This window comes from Rhinatrema bivittatum, chromosome 1 (genome assembly GCF_901001135.1).
Source record: "Rhinatrema bivittatum chromosome 1, aRhiBiv1.1, whole genome shotgun sequence".
Classification (NCBI taxonomy): Eukaryota; Metazoa; Chordata; class Amphibia; order Gymnophiona; family Rhinatrematidae; genus Rhinatrema; species Rhinatrema bivittatum.
Window position 1 is genome coordinate 306,158,383 of NC_042615.1, and position 20,901 is coordinate 306,179,283.

Consider the following 20,901-nt stretch of genomic DNA (forward strand, 5'->3'; position numbering starts at 1 on the left):
GCTGCTGCTCCTCCCAAACCCAGCCCCTCTTCCCAGTCATGGGAGCTATGCCCAGCAAATCCACCTGATCCCAGCTGCTAATCCTTCAAGCGCTGGTGGCTGCTGCTCCTTCCGGCCCAAGCTCTTCTACCCAGTGGCAGGTACCAGGTGCCAAATTTTAGGAAACCAGGTGACCTGGCATCCAGGTTTTTTCCAGCTGTGCCACTCCCATATGTCCTTGGCAGTTCTACTCATCCATTTTTTGGTGAGCATGGAGCAAAAGTATTTGTTTAGTGTTGCTGCTTTTTTTATTTTTGTCCTGGCTCCTCAAAGGCAAGCTGAAATTGTTGCAAGAAGTCTGGAAGGCTTTGATTGCATCCTCGTGTTCCCACAGTGGAGAGAGTTACAGGGAGGAGGGTAAGAACATAATCTCAAACAGCAACCTCTTCACTTTTACCAGAGCTTTTTAAGATGGAATTTTGGCTCACGTTTCGGCGCTTTTACACAGGAGAGCAAATCCAGTCTATCTCCTGTGTGATTGCAACAGTAACAATATGAGATGATCTTTTTTGATTATATATTTTACTAGTATTTATTGTAAACCGCTTTGATAATTATTGAAGGCGGTATATCAAATTTTATTAAATTAAATTAAATTAAATTAAACTAAACTAAACTCTTTTTCTACTCTCAGTCTTACAGTTTCATCTCTGAATTTTTTCAAGGGGACGACCTGAGCACCCTGAGAAAAGTACTACAAATTCACTAAACAGGGTACTGCAGTTTACTAAAACCCACAGTAGATTTTTCTGTGATACAAGTACTGCACATTCGTAAATAGGCTCCATAAAGATTTGTTGTCCTTGCCACAGCTACTTTCAGTTTAGCTCACTGTTCTTCTACTTCACAAGGATCTTTTGACTCTGACAGTGCCTCTATGGCACCCCTACTGATTGGCCACTCAGTGTCACTAGGTCCCTGCATATAACCGCTATTCATGAGCCTGCCATCCATCACAGCCCCTCCCAGCCTGGAGGGGTCTGGATTGGATGCCTCAATTCTATTTAGTAACCCAAAAAAAGTGATATAATTATTTATATTTAATAAAAAATCAATACTTTATTTTTACAAAAAATACATAGAGAAGAATTAGATCTAGGGGATCCAAGATGGCGACACAGTAGGAACGGGCTACGGGTCGCTCCACGATTTTGCTGAAAAAGTTTGACCCAAAAAAAGAAAAATGCCACCGAAAAGGAAGGGGAAAGTCAGGGTCTACCTCTCGACCCCCCAACTAACTTCGGTGGCTTACCAGGAGATTACCCGTTTTCTCACTTCCTCCACCACATTACTACCAGGGATCGAGGAGACCTTGGAGCGGAGCCAGCAGAGAGGGGAGTCCGCTCCGGAGGAGATAAGCCTGAGTCCGGACCTGAGGGCTGCACCAAAGCAGGAAACTGGTCGGATGTTTCAACTTGATGCGCCGGAGAGTGGTTCTGCTTCCGGAGCATTTGCAGAGTTACCAACGCTAACGTCGACTGCTGTGCCAAGTGCACAGGAAAACAACGCAGCCGTCCCGGGAGAGGTGAACCAAGTATTGGGAACAACAGAAACTGGCCATGGAGAAGGGGCTACTGGGGTAAGTCCCGTGGATATTTTCCTGCCTTTACCCCGGGTAACTTCCCCAGTTGCGGCACCCCTAAAAATCCCAGAGCGACCAGAGACTGTGACAAATGCAGCGTTGTGGGATTTGATGGTAGGGGTTGCGACCGTAGTTAATCAAGTTAATGAGAAAGTGGAAGTGTTAGCTTCTCAAGGGACTCAAAATTCACAGGAAATCCAACAGAAGTTTGATTTGGTTACAAAGAGAATTGAAAAACTTGAAGAAAAAGAACAGGAAAATCTAAATTTCAAAGCTGCTGTTGTAAAGGACAATCAATTCACAGCGAGAAGGATTGAAGCACTGGAAAATGTTCATAGACAATTAAATATTAGGATATTAAACTTTCCTCGTGTAATAGGAGAAAATCCTTATATATCACTGAAAAAATTCCTGAAGGAAGTTTTGGGGTTTCAAGAGGAAAATTTGCCCAATATTAATAGATGCTTCTTTCTGCCTAATCGAACTTCTCCTCCTACTTCAAATAGAGGAAATATTCAGGAAAATTTAACCGATTTCCTAGAAAATTCTGAACTAGAGGTTATAGATAGACCTACGTTATTAGTTTCATTAATATCCCTAACAGATGTTCAGTTAATCATGAAAAAGTATTTCTTGAAATTTCCCACTCTTTTTCTTGGTGAAAATGTGAAGATTTTTCCTGATTTGTCCCCAATCACTCAAGGAAGGCGAAGGGAGTTCTTAACCCTTCGCCAACAGGCAATTGCATTGGGTTATTCCTTCAAATTAAAATTTCCATGTAAATGTATCTTAAGGAAAGGACCAGAAGTTAACATATTTTTCACTTCTCAACAGCTAAACAATTTTCTAATATCTAAATTACCCCTTACATCTTCCCCAATAGATACGTAAAAAGTGGTGGATAGATGTCGCTTTTCCTTAAAGGAATAATTAAGTTTATTTAATGTATTCAGTTTGCTATAGTTCTCTGCAATACCGGATCCTATTTGTAGGTGGAAACACTATATATATATTGATTTATAAATTGAGGACTTATGGAATTTAATTTATTTCCTTTTTGGGAGTGTATAAACTCATTTATTTCATTCTAATGATATGCTTTATGTTATTATATTCTATTTGTTTAATATTTCTTACAAGCAAAATGTATGATTTTGTAAGTTAAAACTGATAAATAAAGAATTAAAAAAAAAAATACATAGAATGCAATAATTATATATAAGGATAAACACTGGGATAAACACTGTGGATCGCTAAAGGCTAGAAGATGGGAATAAATAAAGCTTGGGGGTAACCTGCTCGGAGCAGCAGTTACTACATTGGGAAGTTTGTTGGGCAGACTAGATGGACCATTTTGGTCTTTTTCTGCCGTCATTACTATGTTACTATAACATCCACCCAATACGTATTTTTTAAAACAAATATTCACACTCATCCATACATTTAAAATCCTCATATCCCAAAACACCACATCTCTCTGGTGTTTTATATTATATCATATTTTGTTTTTTGATATATGAGATGTGTGATATATATTGTTAGATTTCCCTTGTATTGTGAAAGTATCAATTCTATTTAGAGCAGCCATTTTAGGTTTCCTTGGAGTCATTTTGCTGTACATTCAGAACAGTGAGGATGTAGTTTTTTCCACTCTCTGGTGAGGCCTCCCAGTCTCATTAGGAACTTTATATTTTTCAGAGGTGCCTCTTTAAAAAAAAACCCTCGTCCTGTGTTAAGTTGCAGTAAGAGAGACTTTTGCCTGATTCCCTTTGGGGCAAAAGGGCTCTCAACCTAGACAGTTGAAAACCCGTGAGCTCCTCTACTTCTTAGATTGGGGCATGCAGCAGTGACAGATCCTATGTGTGAGATGTTTAATTGCCAAGATGTATGCTGACTCTTTTCAGAAGGGATTCCTGCATAAATCTTGTACCCTTTGGAGAAGGCTCCCCCTGGACACAAAGGGCAAGGGCTAAAGACCTGTGAGTCTTTATCTACACCCTAGATCAGTGATGACGAACTCCAGTCCTCGAGAGCCACAAACAGGCCAGGTTTTCAGGATCTCCATAATGAATATGCATGAGAAAGATTTGCATGCACTGCCTCCATTGTAGGCAATCTATCTCATGCATATTCATTGTGGAGATCCTGAAAACCTGGCCTGTTAGTGGAACTCGAGGTCTGGAGTTTGCCATCACTGCCCTAGATGAAGCAAGCACCAGTGATAGTAAAGCAGCAGCCATCGAGCGATTTTTCAGTAAGCAAGAATTTGGGTTTTGTTGTGGGAGGTTTTTTGACTCACTCTCTGAACAGGATTCCAGGATAGGTTGGTTGCCACATTCTAAATACTTTTCCTGCCAGAGAAGTCACCAGTACCAACATCAGGAAAGGAGGATCAAGATCCTGGGGTTTTCCAACCAGATCTCCACCCCAAGGGACCAGGACAGGCTGAGTAGTTGTGAATGAATTTGACTCATGTAGGACTTTTTCGTGTTTGAGGGGATCCCTCCAATTGGATTCCCATTTGGTCCACTGAGAAAGTTTTGTGCACTTTAAAATCACCATGGGAAGCTTCTGTCTGCCAAACCCTTCAGTTTCCTTCAGTATATGATCTGAAGCGTTCACTAAGGATCTTGGTTTCCCTCACAGACAGTTGTAGGTAATCCCTGCAGCATAGTCTTTTATCTCTCCTTGTACAGCCTCAGCTCCCAAGATATCTAAAATCCTTTTCCTTACACCACCTCTTCAGCTGTGCATTGAAGATTATGGTGTAACATAGCCTGACTTCCCATGTACCAATCTGAAAATATCACCATTCTTTCCCTCTGCCTAAGACCCTATCCCAGTTTTTTTGCATTCCTTTACTATGTCGACTTGATTTCCAGTCAGGTCATTTGTCTCCTAGTGGGCTATAACATCAACCTCCCTTTTCTTCTTTCTACCCTAATAATTCTAAGAATATGGTTTGTATCCTAGCTAACCAGGGATCCCAGTAGGCATCTGACTTTCTTGTCTCCCTGCAATACTACCCCTAAGTCAGTTACGCTGATAACTGAGTTTGCACTAGAAGGAGTTTCCTTCTGTTTTGGGATATTTCAATACACTGCTTTACAGTGGGCCTCTTCCTTTCACTCTCACCACATCAGATGTTGTGAAAGCAGGGGAAAAGGGTGGTGAAGAGCAAGCTGGCTGACTCTGATTATCTTCGCTGCAGGAGCTCCGCTACTTTACAGCATTTGTTACCCTGCCAGCCCGCCTGCCCTTTTGAAAACATGGGGAATTGAAAGGCGAAGAACAAAGCTCACCCTGTGCACTCAAATATTTGGCAGGTTGCTTGCGCAATAGACACTTTTGTATTACATGTAGCGGTGCTTGGCCCATTGGGAATGGCGCTCCAGAGCAGAAGGAGAGAGGTGCCTGGGATGGTTTCCTTCAGTGTAGAAGCCTCCCTGAGCTTTGAGGGGGAGATCCTCCCTCAGAACCACTGCTGCCATCCAGTGTGGAATCCTATATCACCCTTCTGATCTCAATGCTGGTAGATGACGTCAGACACTGAGAGGCATTGGAGCAGATGTGAGCAACTAAGGCAATTGCAGCAGATTCTCCAGAGCAGTCTTGTGGAAGAGCCATGTTACATCAGCAAGGGGATACTGTTGAGCACCTTGGTGGCCTTGTTCTGCCTTCTGAAGGGGTAAATTCTGAGGCCCTTATGGCTGATGGTGGGATTCCCCTTGGCTCAGATTCATCTTGACAGTCAAAATGTCTTCTCCAGTTAAGTTTGCCACAACCCCCACTTTAGTTGTTCTCAGATCTGTCTTCTTGAAGGGAATTTGGGCTGTTATTGCATGAATGGAAGCCTTGTTGAGTGGGTGAATCAATTAATTCTGTGTCGCCTCCAAAGATACTGTAAATACATTCCGTATTTTGGATTTTAAATCTGAGAATTGTGAAAACCATCTGAAGGGGTGTGAAGATAATATTACAACCCTTCAGTCTGTGAAGACTACCCTGATAAGGATAGCATGAGTTTACCTCACAAGCTTGAAATATTGGCAGTACTAAATGATAAGTTTAGTATTTGATAGAAGTGTTACAATTTCCTGTTGAAGCACTCCCTGCTACAGTTAGGATCCAGTATTTGCCTTTATTTAGCTGGGATTGGACTGGAGTAATTCCAGCCAGCCCACTTCAAGGGATCAGTTTAGAGCTGACAGCAATTCTGGAACCATCACAAGAGGAGGTGGTCTCATGGGCTACATTACTGGTGACTTTTGTATCCCTGCTAACCAGTCACATGGTGTTGGCTTATCTGATCCAGGGACACATAGCTACAAGAGCACCAGCACCATACTTTTTTTAAATTTTTAATAAGGAAAATACGGACTTGTTAAAATTTTATGATTTCCAGATATGACTTTTTTTAAAATATTTAGATAGCTCTTCCTGCTTACTATCTTCTACGTTTATGAAACAAAGAAAAGCGGGAACAGTACTGATAGGAACTGGAATCTGGAATCTGTTTTTTTTTGTAATAAGGAAGTGGGCTCTTTAATCAGAAGGCTAGGGTTTTCCCAGACCTCTATATGATAACTCAAGATAAAAGAAGAATGTTTCTCTGAGGGATGTGAATTGATTTTTTTTTCGTGTCATTTTCATTTCAGGTCGTTATCTGTTCAATTTCATTTTTAAAATGGTTTGGGGGATATTTATTTCGGGTTTCCCTAATTTCAGAGTTAGTGCGCATTAATGGGACTGAAAATGTTACCATCAATTAAAAAGTGTCAATTTGGGAGGAATTCGTTAGCTAGAGATATGGTTCTGCATTCCATTGGCTGCCTCCTTAGGTACCGGTACTTGTTTGTGTTGCTATGAATGCAAGGTGGAGTTTGAGGGGGTACCAAGTGTAAACAAACAAGTGATGTAATTTTATAGCATCAAGTTCTAGTCAGCAAAAGAATGTAATGCACAAGCATATTTATAATTCACCAGTCTTTTTATATTTTAGGAAAAGGGCCCTGTCATTTTGGGATATGCATACTTTGAATTCCTCTGGTGTGAGTCTGTGTGTTTGGGTGGAGGGGGGTGACTGGTGAGAGGGGAAGTGACTTGGGTGAATGTATGGGGTAACAAGTGGGAGAGAGTCTGGTTAGGGCGGTGACTGGAGAGAGAGAGAGGCAGCCTGGTGTGTGTGGAGGGTAACCTGTCATCCTATACAGTTACCCCAGTCACCCCCCCCACACACACACATACCAGGCTGCCTCTTTTTTCCACGTCACCCCATACAGTCACCCCAGTCACTTCCTCTCTCACTAGTCCCACCCCATACACAACAGGCTGTCTCTCTCTCACCAGTCACTACCCAAAGCAGTCTCTCTCTCTTACCTGTCACTCCCATACAGTCACCCCAATTACTCCCTCTCTCGCTAGTCACCCCCCACATACCAGGCTGCATCTCTCTCAACAGTCACCATCTCAAGCAGTTTCTTTCCCCACCTGTCACCCCAGTCACTCCCCCTCTAAAATGTCACCCCCACATACCAGCCTGCCTCTCGCTCACCAGTCACCACCTCAACCAATCTCTCTCCCCCACCTGACACACCATACAGTCACCCCAGTCACTATCCCTATCACCAGTCACCACCCTAACCAGTCTCTCTCCTGTTACTCCATACAGTCACCCCATTCACCCCCTCTAACCACTCACCACTCCAATCAGTCTCTCTCCCACCTTTCACCTGTATAACCACCCCAGTCACTCCTCACCAGTCACCCCCCCACACACATCAGGTTGCTTCTCTCTCACCAGTCACTACCCCAACCAAACTTTCTCCCACCCGCCATCCTGTACATTCACCCCAGTCACTTCCCTTCTCACCAGTCACTCCCACACACACCAGGCTGCCTCTTTCTCACCAGTCACCACCCCAACCATTCTCTCTTCTATCTATCACCCCATACATTCACTCCAGTCCTCTATTGCGTGTCCTGGCTGCGGTAGGCCCGAAACTGGCCCTACTCACCCCGGACACCTGGGTCCCGGACCTGGCCCTTCTTCTTTGGCAGTGGTAGGCAGTCACCTACGCGCTTGTGCTCCTGCCATATTCCCAGGTTCCTCCGGCAGCTCCGTGGCCTCCTCCGGTCCCAGTCGGGTCTCTCCACGTGCGCCGAGTGGAGACACTGCCACCATGTAGTTCCAGTCAGTATGCCTTAGGCAGGTGCATGCGTGCCTTCCACGACTTTAAAGGGGCCGTGGTAGGAAACCTTCCCGCGGCCCTGGATGATGAAGTCTCCGGGCCCTGCTACTTAAGGCAGGCTCCGCCATCCGGTCTTTGCCTTGGCAACAGATCTCCATGCTTCCAGTCGTGTGCTTAGTTGCTACTTCTTCGTGTTCCTGTTCCTGCACCTGAGCTTCTTCTGTTCCAGTCCTGTGTTCCTGTTTCAGTTCCCAAGTTCCAGTTCCAGTTTCTTGTTCCTGACCTTCCTTTGTTCCTGATATTGCTTTGGACAGATTCCTGGCTTTGACCCTCGCTTGTTCCTGACCATGCTTTGGATGGAATCCTGGCTTTGACCCTTGCTTGTTCCTGACCATGCTTTGGATGGATTCTCTGGCTCTGACCCTTGCCTGTACCTGACCTTATCTTCTGCCACCTACCCTGACTTCATCTTGTATCTGACCTTGTCTTCAGCCACCTGCCCTGACTCCAGCTTGAACCTGATCTTGCCTCCAGCTGACTACTTGAACTTTCTTAGGCTCTTGCCTATTTACAAGCCTGGACTTAACCTGTTCCTGATCTCTAGCCTGCCGGGGCTTCTGGATCTAGGCCCTGTCTTGAACTCAGCTCCTTTGGACCCTGTGTCTCCGTTGCATCCTGGCTCCTTGCCTTGAACATCCTTCATGGGATCAACCGTGCGGAGGCCCGCCTAAGACCAGCTGGCCCCGGTACCCAAGGGCTCAACTTACGGGGAACGAGGGTTGGTATTGGCAAAGCTCCAGTCGGCATCCGCTTCCCGTTCTGCTCCGCCTCCCGATGGTGGGGACCTGTGGGGGCTTCCCCATGGGTAGCGTCAACTCCACTTCGGGCTAAGGGTCCACTCCGCAACATCTTCTCACCAGTTACCACCCCCCACCCAAACACAAAAGTAGACACCAGGGGAATTAAAAGCATGCATGTACCAAAATGCCTGGACCCCTTTCCTAAATACAAATGGATTGGCAAATTCAAAATATGCATTACATACTTTTGCATTTGCTGACTAGAACTTGATGGTACTAAATATTTATTATTTCAATTGTTTGTTTACATTTGTTACCAGGCACTGGCCATCCCCCCACAAATACCACCTTGCAACCTTGGCAACACAAGCAAGTAACTATGGGAATGCATAACCATAACTCTAGCTAAAAAACTGCTCCCCCAATTGACACTTTTTAACTGCTAACATTTTCAGTTAGTGCGCACTAACACGAAATACTAATTTTTATGAAATTTTGTTTTTTGTTTTTGTTTTGTGGCACTCCTGAAAAGAGACGAAATAGACAATTTTGCTGCCATTATCTATTTCATTTAAAACAAATACACATCTCTAGTTTCTCTCTATCCATTCCAGGGTTATTTAATTAGGGTCTGAATTTTTCCTAAAATTTCTGGTGAAACGTATTTTAAAGTATCAAGGGGCACTTTTTTTTTTTTTTTTTACCCTGCTCAACTCAAAAGATTCGTGGTAGATCGCTTGGTCTGATTTGGTGGGTTATGCCCGATAAATAATTTGTGGGATATTTTTGTTTATTTATTTCAGTGCTTAGGTTTTCCTTTTTTTCTGATTCCTTGACTTGATGTCTGCTAGGATCCCTAATAGAATTAATATTTTTTCCTGCTTTATTCTTCTTCTCTCCCTCCATCTTGGTGACTTGTACTGTATGATGTAGGGTTTTTTTCATTTTCTTTTTTACCCTTTTTTCTTCTCCTTATTGGAGTTGAATAATGTAAATTTTGTTTTTGAATGGTTAAAGAATTAAATAGATTAAAAAATTCCAATTCTGTGAAGACATTCTGTAGCGGTAGCATAGAGGATGTGACTTTGATCCTTAGGTCTTATCCAGCAACACCTATTATAATTCATTTTCTCCTTATCCTCTGGATCATTTGAGGAAGTGTGACAGATTTGATGGACTCTGGATAAAGGGAACAGCATGCTTAATTTTAGCCATTTTTGCTCTGACTTGACTCATCTCCATCCTCAGTTCAAAGAGCTGGATACAGGTAGGGCATCTGGATTCCAATGAATTCATCTAATTAGTTTTTGGTTGTGGCAATTTATATAACCTGTTAGAATATCGTTAGCTACTATTACTCGCTATGAACCAGGGAGACCAGGGTTCAAATCCCACTGCTGCTGCTTGTGTCGTTAAGCAAGTCACTTTACCCTCTGTTGCCTCAGATACAAACTTTGGGCCTCATCTTCCAAGCATTTTCCCGATAGACACAGAATGGGAGAAAAGTCTTAATAAATCAGACCCTTACTTTGTGAGCCCTCTAGGGATAGGGAAACACCTACATTACTTGAATGTAATCTACTTTGAAGTGCCAAAAAAATGGAATATAAATAAATATGTAGGGAAATGTATATAGCAGTTTTTCATCAGTTATCCTTTTACACCTAATCCCCATCTGAATGAATTCATTTCTGCTTAACTCGAATGGTGTGGCTGCCATTCTCGCTTTGACTGCTCACTTGATTATTTGTCAGGCTGCTGTGATCCTAACCTGTGATTATTATTATCTCCAGAGGTGACACGAGTCTTAATAATTATATTATGTTAATATGTTAGTTGTGATTTTCTGTTTAGTAAAAGGGTATATTGTGCACAGCTTTTTCTTCCATTTCAGTTTCACCAGTTCAGTACAGATTTTTCAGACAGGAATCTCTTGCTTTAGGGACTGTTCAAAAGTTCTATAACAGAACAATTGTACTTCAAAATTAAATGTTTTCAACAGGGTTTAGACTCCCATCATTACACAGAATGCAGCCACCAGCCTGATTCAGACTGCATTGCAGTGAAGCCAGTTCATCGTGTTATAAGTATCCATAGCCAGAAAACGTGACACGGCGGGCCTGGGCTCATACTCTTTAAACAAACTAGGCCAGGGCTTCCCAAACCTGTCCTGGGGACCTCACAGCCAGCCGGGTTTTCAGGAGATCCACAATGAATATGCAGGAGATAAATTTGCATATATGGAGGCTCCATGTTTTGACCACTTGCACTATGACAGGTCCGAAAAAGTTCATTTGGGGACAGTTGTGGGTTTTAGAGGAAATTGCTAAGACTCAAAATTCAACTCTTATGGCCAGATTTAAGCATTTTTGCAACAAGAACAGAGTTTTCCGTTTGGAGAAAATGTAAACCTTGCCCTATAAAAGTTCATCAACTAATTCAAAATCGCAACATCAATAATTAAATGAAGCACTGCAAAACTGCAAGTGATATTAACAGCGAGCCTCCATAAATGCATTGTCTGAGGAAGTATTTTCCTACAGTTATTGATGTGGGGGAAAATCCCCAGATAGTTGTAAATGAAGGTTTAAGGCACCCTAGCCTGTTTTCATAGAGATTGAGACCCAAAACTGCAGGAAGAAACTGTTGAGCAAAAAAAAAAGTAGCATGCCTTTTGGTCCATGGCTTATTAAATTGCCAGCTGCGGGAAAAAAATGGCAAAAAAGTCCTGCCTACCCCGAATAGAAATCCTAAGCAATCAAAATTATGCAGAAAAAAGGCTACAGGACTTTATACTAAGATTTAAATCTAAGCATAAACATGATCCATTGCTTTATTGGCGTGGAGTGATACTATCTTGCTTATCAAATGAGTTGTGTCTTGTTCTTATCCATTAATGCTGTATAGGCAGCGACTGTGAAGAATAACTGCATGGTGATAACTCTTTTGATGTCTAAATCAAGCTCTTAGTTATTTAGAATAATGGAAAAAAACAAGTAATGGTAAAAACAAGTCACCAGGTTATTAATATCCTTTCACCTACGTCATCTCTTTTCTATTTATCCACAGTTTGGGGATTTGGCATCCTGTCGGTGACTATTATCAGTTTGGCATCACTTCTAGGATTGTTTCTCACTCCTGTGATAAGAAAGCCATATTTCTCCAAGATTTTGTCCTATTTTGTTGGTTTGGCCATTGGTACCCTCTTCTCTAATGCGGTTTTCCAGCTCATTCCAGAGGTAAGGACTCATTCTTTGCAACAACAATAAAAAAAAAAAAATACTGCGGTTCAGTTAAGGGATCAAAATGTTTGCTAATCTTTTACTTTTTTTTCCTCCCCTTTTAGCCATCCAGTCTGTTCATTTTGGTGGCGCGGTTCTCGGGGATGGAAAACATTAGCTGATTGTGTCTGTACACATGTCCATACTTTCAGTTAACCAGCAAGTCCTTGTACGATTAGCAGGGGGTAAACTATCAGTTCTTACTGGGGCTTTATTAGTTCTGAAACATGAATTTGACAAGGTTGAAATGAGCTTCTGTGACAGCAGGGTTATATGGATTCTTTTATTTATTTTCCTTTTGCTCCTTTCTACCTTTCCCAACTCATTCAGATCAGGGCTTCGATCTGGCAGCATGAACCTTCATTGGCAACTACTTGGGGAGTTTTCCCCCTCCTATTTTTATTTTTCATTTCTTTTTTTATTGGGTTTGGAAATCATTTACATTCAAGAAACCTTGAAACAGGAACAATCTTGGGAAACCATATAAAGAAGCAAATGAAAGGAAGAAAAATATTCAAATCCAAAAATGATTTTCCATCTTTGAACCAATCAGGAGGGGATCAAATGCATTATGAACTACAGGAGTGACATTTAAACACTTAGACCTAGATTTATCAAAATGCTATAATTTATAGCAGAAATAACACCCGCCATAAAAAAAAGGGGCATGGTTTAGGCTAATTTCCCAGCTCGCTTTTCACATAGGTAATTTCCACAAGGTGCAATAAATTTATCACACCAGCGCAAACGTTTTGCATCGCTGATTATTCCTCCGCGGGTGCGTTCACCAAAAAGATTGTTATTGCACATGAGAGGGGGAGGGGAGACTCTGTAGGGACCAATATGTAACTTTACTATTTATGCCACTGTAAGAGGGGGCACTTTTAACTCGGGTGGGATTTGAGTGGGGTGGAGTAGGTTTGGGGGGGGGGGGGGGTTACATACACAGTCAGAGGTACGAACAGCAAAGTTGACATCACTGAAGATTTTTTGTTGTTTGGAGGGATGAAAGGTACAAGAGGAGTTGATTTGTACAATGTACTCGCTACCTAGCCCCCCCCAAACCCCACCCCAAGTTAAAAGTACCCCCTTTTACAGTGGTATAAATAGTAAAGTAATTCACAATAGTGAAGAAGAGTAATTCTGCACGTAATATGTATAAACCAAGGAAAACGAGCAGAGTAGTTCAGAGTCCACACAGTTGTTTGAATAAAGCAATTGATTATTTATTGCGGCAACTCCACAGTTTTCAAAAGCGACATAATTGTTAAGTCGGGGGATTTATTGAGACTTAAAAATTATGTCGCTTTGAAAATTGTGGAGTTGCCGCAATAAATAATCAATTGCTTTATTCAAACAACTGTGTGGACTCTGAACTACTCTGCTCATTTCACTTGGTTTATATATAAATAGTAAAGTTACATAATAGGCCCTACAGAGTCAGTCTCTCCCTCTCTCTCATGCACGATAAAAACCTTTTCAGTCGCTAACACGGACACAACGCAGAGGAAAGGCCCCCTCCCACAAAAACACAAATCCTCAGAAATTGAGCTCTCATCAGTGTAATAAATAATCCAGCATTCTCTGGTTGAATGATGTATTCATATTTTCTCCAAAGATTAGTTCATAACTGTGAAAACATTGGATTTGGTACTGTGATGTGATGTGCAGAGCTCTAAAACAGTATAAATTTCCTCATCTATGTTTTCAGGTATGCATGGAATGAAGACAGTCTTCCAAAAAAATAATGTTGAAAGAATTTTATTGCAAAACGAACAGTTTATGAAACTATGACCCAAAGTAGTTTAGGGCAGGGATGCTTCTCTTGGGGTGGTGAATGTGGGGTTTGAAGTTTTGTTGTACCGTATTCATTTGCAGCTTCTTGGCCTTTTGGCCAACATCCAGCTGTGTGGTTTGTGCTAAGAGCTGAGGATGGTCCCTTGGCCTTTTGATTGAGACTGAAAACCTGTGTTTTCTACCTGAGAAAATGTTGACATTTTCAATTTACCTAAAGCACAATGTGTTCCATTACAGGCACTGGGATTTGACCCCAAGCATGATAATTACATTGAGAAATCAGTGGCTGTGTTTGGAGGATTCTACATTCTCTTCTTTGTAGAGCGAGTTCTTAAAATGGCATTAAAACTGTATGGACAGGTATGTATATATATATTTTTTTCTTACCATATTTGAGAGAGTTCATCATATTTAAACATGTTTACGGGCTAAATTATTTTGTTATAATTGATAGCTTGGAAATGTACTGAAAAATTAATCGACATAGTCACAAAGAAGAAGACAACATTATTTTGAAATAGGGTCCTGTTGAATTTAATGGATTCCCTACCATGGACTTTGGTACTTGGCTTAGGGAAGGAAGAAATAACATTGTGCCACCCACTGTAACTAGTGAAAGCAAAGAATTTTGCCATCTTTCATGTCAAAATTGCTTTTCTCTCGTAGCGTCAAAGCTGAAGTCTCTATGATTTTCGGATAGAGGAGCATGTGTGCTGGGAATGGGGGTAAAAGACTCAAAATAAAGGGAATTTGAAGGGTGATGTATGCCCGCATGTCCTGATAAAGTTGTGAAGCTACACTTTCTAGCCCACACAGATCTGTCTAGCATTTAGATTTCTCTGTGCAACTTTACTGGCTAAAGAAGAAGTCTGTGTTGGGATACATTGGAAAGGTGATAGTAGCTTTATAATGGTCACAGAAGTTACAGTTTGGACTGAGACTGGCCCATACATAGAGGAATACACACCTCTCCCCCAATTTCCCGTTTACGTTTTCCCTATATAATTTTAAAATATATATATAGTTTTAATTTCCTGTAACATACAACTTTCTTCAATAGGAAGGCCATGGTCATTTAGAAATTGATCAGCAGAATGGTCGAGAAATGGTTAATGATTCCAAATACAAAAATGGGACAGCGACATGCTATGCAAACCCAGCCGTGGCAGGAGTTAATGGCAGCATCACTGCAGACCAGATCAGCGTGGTTTCAGCTCAGGTACGAACACTGACTTTTCTTTATAGCTCCTTGGTGTGTGTGTGGTTGCATGATGATGCAGTGGAAGTGAAGTCGTATTCTCGCAGGGTTTGATGCTGTTTATTTAGGACTCTGGGAGGGTGAATATTTGAGATGATTTTTCGTTTTGCCAAATAGCAACTGTCTTAAAAGGGGTTATTCCGGAGATACTTGCATTGGTCAAAAGACATTTGGCATGGCTCCGAAAAGATATCTGGGGCACACAGGAGATGGAATCACTCTAGCGGATCCATTTTCATCCTTTGCTCCACCCACAAACCAGCCTACAAGGGGCTATGCATGTAGACTGAATTCACCTCCCTGAAAACATTTACTTTTTTCTGAGGTTGCAGTATCTCTAGCATACTCCTTGCTGGAGCCTTGCAGTTGCCACTATAGTCCATGGGAACAATGTTGTTGTCACTTTTTTGTTTATATTTTTTCTCTTATGGTAAGGTATTTTCTCTTATGGTATGGTATTTCCCTTTATCACATGTCCTGAACAGAAAGGCAAACAACCTTTGGATTTCTTCAGCAATTTCTCTCTCTTATGGCAAAAGCTGCTTTTAAAGAGATTACCAGTTTCTCTGCAAATTGTGATACTCATCTTTTTAAAACCACTTTGTCACTTTAAAATCTTCACACCTATTTTGTTCAATCCTCAATGTAAGTATTACTTTACAGCACATGAAGTAAAAGTGTCTAGAATTTTACAACTCTCTTGGAACAGTAAACATGTTCTGCAGTCTATAACAATGTTCTTAAAATCTGATATTTTCCTGCCAGTATCACATCAGCAACATTTCCCCTTCCTGTGCCTTGACGCAACATCAAGAGGCTATACAATGTATCCTCGTAACTAAATTCATATTCATCTGCCAAATACAGATTAATCATTTCAAAGTACTAAATACAAACTTTACGAACACAGAGCATCAGTCTGTCCCTCTATTTTATTTATATTTCACTTTTTCAGGCATTTGAAAATAGACCACATTCAGGTACTATAGGTATTTCTCTATCCCCAGAGTGCTCACAATCTAAAGGTTTCACTTATAAGCATTTTTCCCATAGACACAGAATGAGAGAAAAGTCTTAGTTAATCAAGCCCTAAGTTTGTACCTAAGGCAATGGAGGGTAAAGTGACTTACCCAAGGTCACAAGGAGTGGCAGTGGGATATAAATCCTGGCTTGCAGCCTGTTGCTATAACCACTAGGCTACTCCTTCATTCCACTCCACTCCTCTTTATTCTATAATCACAGTAACCACCTTAGCCTAGATGCCATGCGTCATGTATGACAGTTTTGAAGGCAAAACATTTTACTCAAAGCATCCTTGGCAACCAGGAAAGTCATTGCCCATACCAGACAAAATGACCTTTGCATCCAGATACAAGGAAAACAACTTCACTATTCAAGTTGGGTGTAGGCTTTCAATACTTTAGTTAGTTTAATAAATGCATGCATGGCACCTCTCCGATGATGCACAGCTACTAGTAAATGATGCAGAAGAAATCATGAGGACACGCTGTAGGAAGAATAACAATTTCCAGTTACTAGCTAGAAAAAGAAGAAGGACGGGGGACCCAGGAGGTGATGTGAATGACCCCTACCTACACTTGTAAACTTCTATAAGAATCCCAGGCTCTTAGAGCTGCTGTTCATGAGCACAGAGCTTAAAGGACAGGTATGGACATAGGAGACAAAAGAGTTATGATTATTGTCTTGATTACAGCGAGGGATCAAAAAATTTGAATATTCCTCCCTCACACTCCTTCTTCTTGACTATGTGCCATCATGCCTCATTAGAGATGGGAATAGTGGAGTTGTACTGATGCTGACTGTATGGAAATCCACAGGTAGGCCGCATTTTGCCACTCCTTGCATGATAGATGTTCTCAAATGTCCAATGTATAGATGCAGCAGTGTCCTTTCACTTGGCATGCAAGTCATCTTTATGTCTAATTTGCTGATTCCTTTGAGCAATCACCAAAATTGTTTGCTAGTTTAACTTTGTTATGGTTTTGAGGTGTTGGAGTGGATTCTTGGGTACTGCGGCGATGGCCACTCCCATGGGGAGGAGCCCCGTGAGGAACCGCAGTACTAGGCTAGACTCTAGACACGCAGACACAGAAGATTTGTATTTATTATACAGCTTGGTGATACTGCCCAGGGGGTGGCAGCAGTGAGATAACCCAGTAGAAGCAGTCCAGGGGTCCTCAGCAGAGGAGACCAGTCCCACACTTGAGTAGATGGTAGGCAGCGTGAGGTAGTAGAGGAAGTCCCGAATGCAGGCTCCCAGTGCTGAGCTGTAGGCGAGACAGACTGACAAGGTTAGATTACTCACTGAAGTAGATAGCAGTATTGATGGAGATCCTGGCAGGCAGAAGTAGTTGAATTGTAGGCACCAAAGCAGGGAGAGCAGGCCCTCGAGGAGCGAGTACCCGGTATCCCAGATAGGTACCTGAAAAAAAGCATAGGGCCCCCGAGGAGCGGGAACCCAGGTTAGAGATGAATGGCCCCAGAGGTGAGAGAGAGAGAGCTTCCAGCGGCAGCAAGGAAGCGGCAGAGAAGCTTAGACCGGAGGCATTCCAATCCATTCACGATCCATTCTCGATCTTTGCTAACTCAGTTTGTTAGCAAATGAAGGGCAGGCTAAATACCTGGATGGCGTGACGTCACACGATGGGGATGCCCCCGAGGTTCACGCCATGATGTGGATAAAGACGTGGGTGGCATGCGCTCGCGCACCCTAGGAGGCCCTCAGGAGAAACATGGCGAACACCATCATCGTTGCCGTTCTGGGGACGCCAGAGAGAGCGGCATGAAGATGTGGCAGCAGCCATCTTCCCAAGGCTTGAGGAGAGAGTAGGAAGAAAGGTGAGGCACAGAGGTCAAAACTGTCTGAGACCGACGGATGCAACAAACCTTTTGTTCTGGATGAGTGTGGCAGCTGTTTCAGGTAACAAAGTCTGACAGTCTCGCAGGAACTTCTCTGGGATAGCTCAGGAGATGCAGGAGGAGAAGGTAGAATTCTGGGCAAAGAAGGAGCCATTCTTTCTCCAGATGCTCGTGGGGACTCAAATTCCTTCTCCTCCTCCTCCTGGAGTGCTATGTTGGTGGAGATGTGGTGGTAGCTGATCCTTCTAGGCCCTACATCTCTAACTGACAGCCAGGCAAGGGCTATGCAGGGGACAGGACTTGTGCAACAGATGGGGGCTGACATGAAAACTAGAGGAATCCCTTCATCAACCACACTGTTGATTTCTGCAGCATCTTTACCAGGAGCTGCATGATGTAACTCTGCTACTTCAACATCAGTGTGACCTACATAAAAAAGTCACCTTTTAAACATAGTCTTCTTATGAGACATCATGTTACACAGAAAATCAGAAAATTACTGAGAGGCACTGAAATCCATCAATAATATACATGGCTTTAACTTCATAGTATAAACCAATATTCAAAATAAAGTTCATAATCTAATCTTTATATTCTTACCAAAAAATATATGACAGAAGGGAAAACCTCAGAAAAAGAGGCATTAGAATTCACTTATGCCTGGAAGCCTTACCCAGGAGAGATGCACTGCAAGTGAGGACGAGAGGGACTATCAGCTGGTGAGCAATTAGACCCGCCTCCCAACCCCTGAAATCATTTTCATCGGATGAGCTGTGCTATTTAAAGATCTGCACAGTGGCGCGCAGCTTCCAGTGCGCTGCCAAAGCCGCGTGCCAAAGGGGCGCGCCCCTGGGGAAAATTTTGCTGAAAGCATCTTTTTAGAATTTAATGGAGAAGAAAAGGAAAATAAAACCTGTAACATCTACACCTGCCTCCAAAGAGATGAAAGGCCCAAATTTAGTTTGTAGGGTGAGTCAATCTTCAAGAGAGATTGTACAAAATTCATCCTTCTCATCTGGGGTGAGTGCGAGTCCCGTCCAGGACCAGATAACCGATAAAGATCATAGTAAAGTAGGGGTAAGTGGTTTAAATACCCCTACTGTTAAAGAACTGCCAGTTCCAACAGAAGGTGACACCAGATTAATGGAGTCAGTACTACTAGTTGGTGAAGGGGAAGGAGAAGCTGGAATAGCTGAGCCTGAGAACATCTCCCTGGCAGATATATGGAAGGCTATTATGAAAATGGAGAAGAGATTAACTCAGTCCATGTCCCAATCTACTGTGTTTTCTTCTGAGATTAAAGGAAAGGTGGACGACCACGGGAAAAGAATAGAGCAGTTGGAATCTGTAAATAAGGCATTGAATACCCAGATTACCACCTTGCAAGCTAGTGGGACTGTTTTTATAAAAGACTCTTTGATAATATACAAAAATCTTGAAATGTTGGAGAATAATATACGCAGTAAAAATTTAAGATTTTTAAATTTTCCATATACCAGATTGCTTTCAGCACGAGAATTGTTTAAGAAATATGTTAGAGATACTGGGGTAGATTTTCAAAGGGTTGTGGGTGTAGGATACGTGCGCAACCCCCAAAAACCTCCCCCTGCCTTCCCCTGCGCGCGCCGAGCCCTGGGACGCGCGTATATCCCGGGGCTTCGAAAAATTGGCGGTCTGGGGGCGGGGCCATGGTCCAGGGGCGTGGCTGAGTGCCCCGACACATCGGCCTGGGTCGGGGCCTGGCCAGCCAGCGCGCGCAAGTTACTTTCTCAACAAAGGTAGGGAGGGGATTTAGTTAGGGCTGGGGGGTGGATTAGGTAGGGGAAGGGAGGGGAAGGTGGGGGGTGGGGTGGAAAAAAAGTTCTCTCTGAGGCCGCTCCAAACGGAGGCAGGCTGCTCGGCTCGCGCAGGTTGCACAATTGTGCACCCCCCCTGCGCGCGCCGACCCTGGATTTTATAACATGCGCGCAGCAGCGCGCGCATGTTATAAAATCGGGCGTAGATTTGTTCACACCAGGTTGCGCGAACAAATCTACGCCCGCGCATATGTTTTAAAATCTGCCCCACTGGTTATAAATGATGATTTGCTTATATCAAATATCTATTACATATCTAGTTATAAAAGAGATATTAAGGCAATGGAGGGTGGAATGGATGAAATAATAGATAACAGTCCCAATTTGACATCCTTTTTAGAGGCTTCTGGGGATGACATCGCAACAAGAGCCACCTTGATAATGACCTTTGGGTTAGAAATAGAAAAGAATCTTGTTTTACAGAAATATTTTAAAAATAAAAATTTCTTATTCTGTGGTAAAAATGTCCCAAGCTTTCCCGGATATCTCTAGATCTACCCAGGTGAGGAGGAAGCAATTTCTGTATATTGAGAGGAAGGGTGTTGGCCCTTGGGGACACATTCTTCCTCAAATTCCCATGTAAGTGTCTTATCTTACCAAAAGAACAAGTTTGTCTTTCTTCAACGTGATCACTTGGAAGTATTTCTTACAGATAAAGGGGGATAATGGGTGCATAACTAGCCTATAAGACGGATAATTAATCTGGTTATATAAGCAATAAATATCTCCGTAGGTTTATTTGGCTTGACATTTTACCTTTTTTTTTTTTGTTTTCTTAATATGGCTTCCCATATAAAGTGGACTGAATAGTTGGATTTACTATGTCTAAAGTTTCCTTGTTAGATTTTCTTTTCTTTATATTTGACATGTATTCCAATATTACTTAATTTCTTTCATTGTAAATGTAATAGAAATTTAATAAAAATCATAAATAAAAAAATAATTCACTTATTCCTCAGCAATGCTTTTCTATCACAGGCAAAGTCTTATTTTTAACATCATTAACTGTTTTTCTTATTCATGTGCAAAATTCATATAGAAAACATTTCAAAAACATTCTTCTGTGACCTTGTTTCAAAAATCATTGCAAAAGAAACAAAAATAAAGAGGCTCATATTTTTAAAAGGTTTATCTGGCAAAAGGCCTGATTTACTAAGGTTTTTTCCCTATTCTATGTTTTTCCCATTCTGTGTTTTTCCCATTCTGTGTCTCGATCT

The 20,901-nt window shown here is 42.1% G+C and overlaps 1 protein-coding gene across 3 annotated transcripts in view; it reads left to right on the forward strand.

The window, feature by feature from the left end:
• Positions 1-20,901, forward strand: part of SLC39A8 (solute carrier family 39 member 8) — a 159,903-nt gene that overhangs the window by 82,598 nt on the left and 56,404 nt on the right. For all 3 annotated transcript variants that reach the window (XM_029597054.1, XM_029597055.1, XM_029597056.1), the window contains exons 3-5: positions 11,682-11,851; positions 13,928-14,050; positions 14,751-14,909. In XM_029597054.1, the coding sequence (XP_029452914.1) occupies positions 11,682-11,851; positions 13,928-14,050; positions 14,751-14,909 (452 nt within the window). The remainder of the gene's footprint in view (positions 1-11,681; positions 11,852-13,927; positions 14,051-14,750; positions 14,910-20,901) is intronic.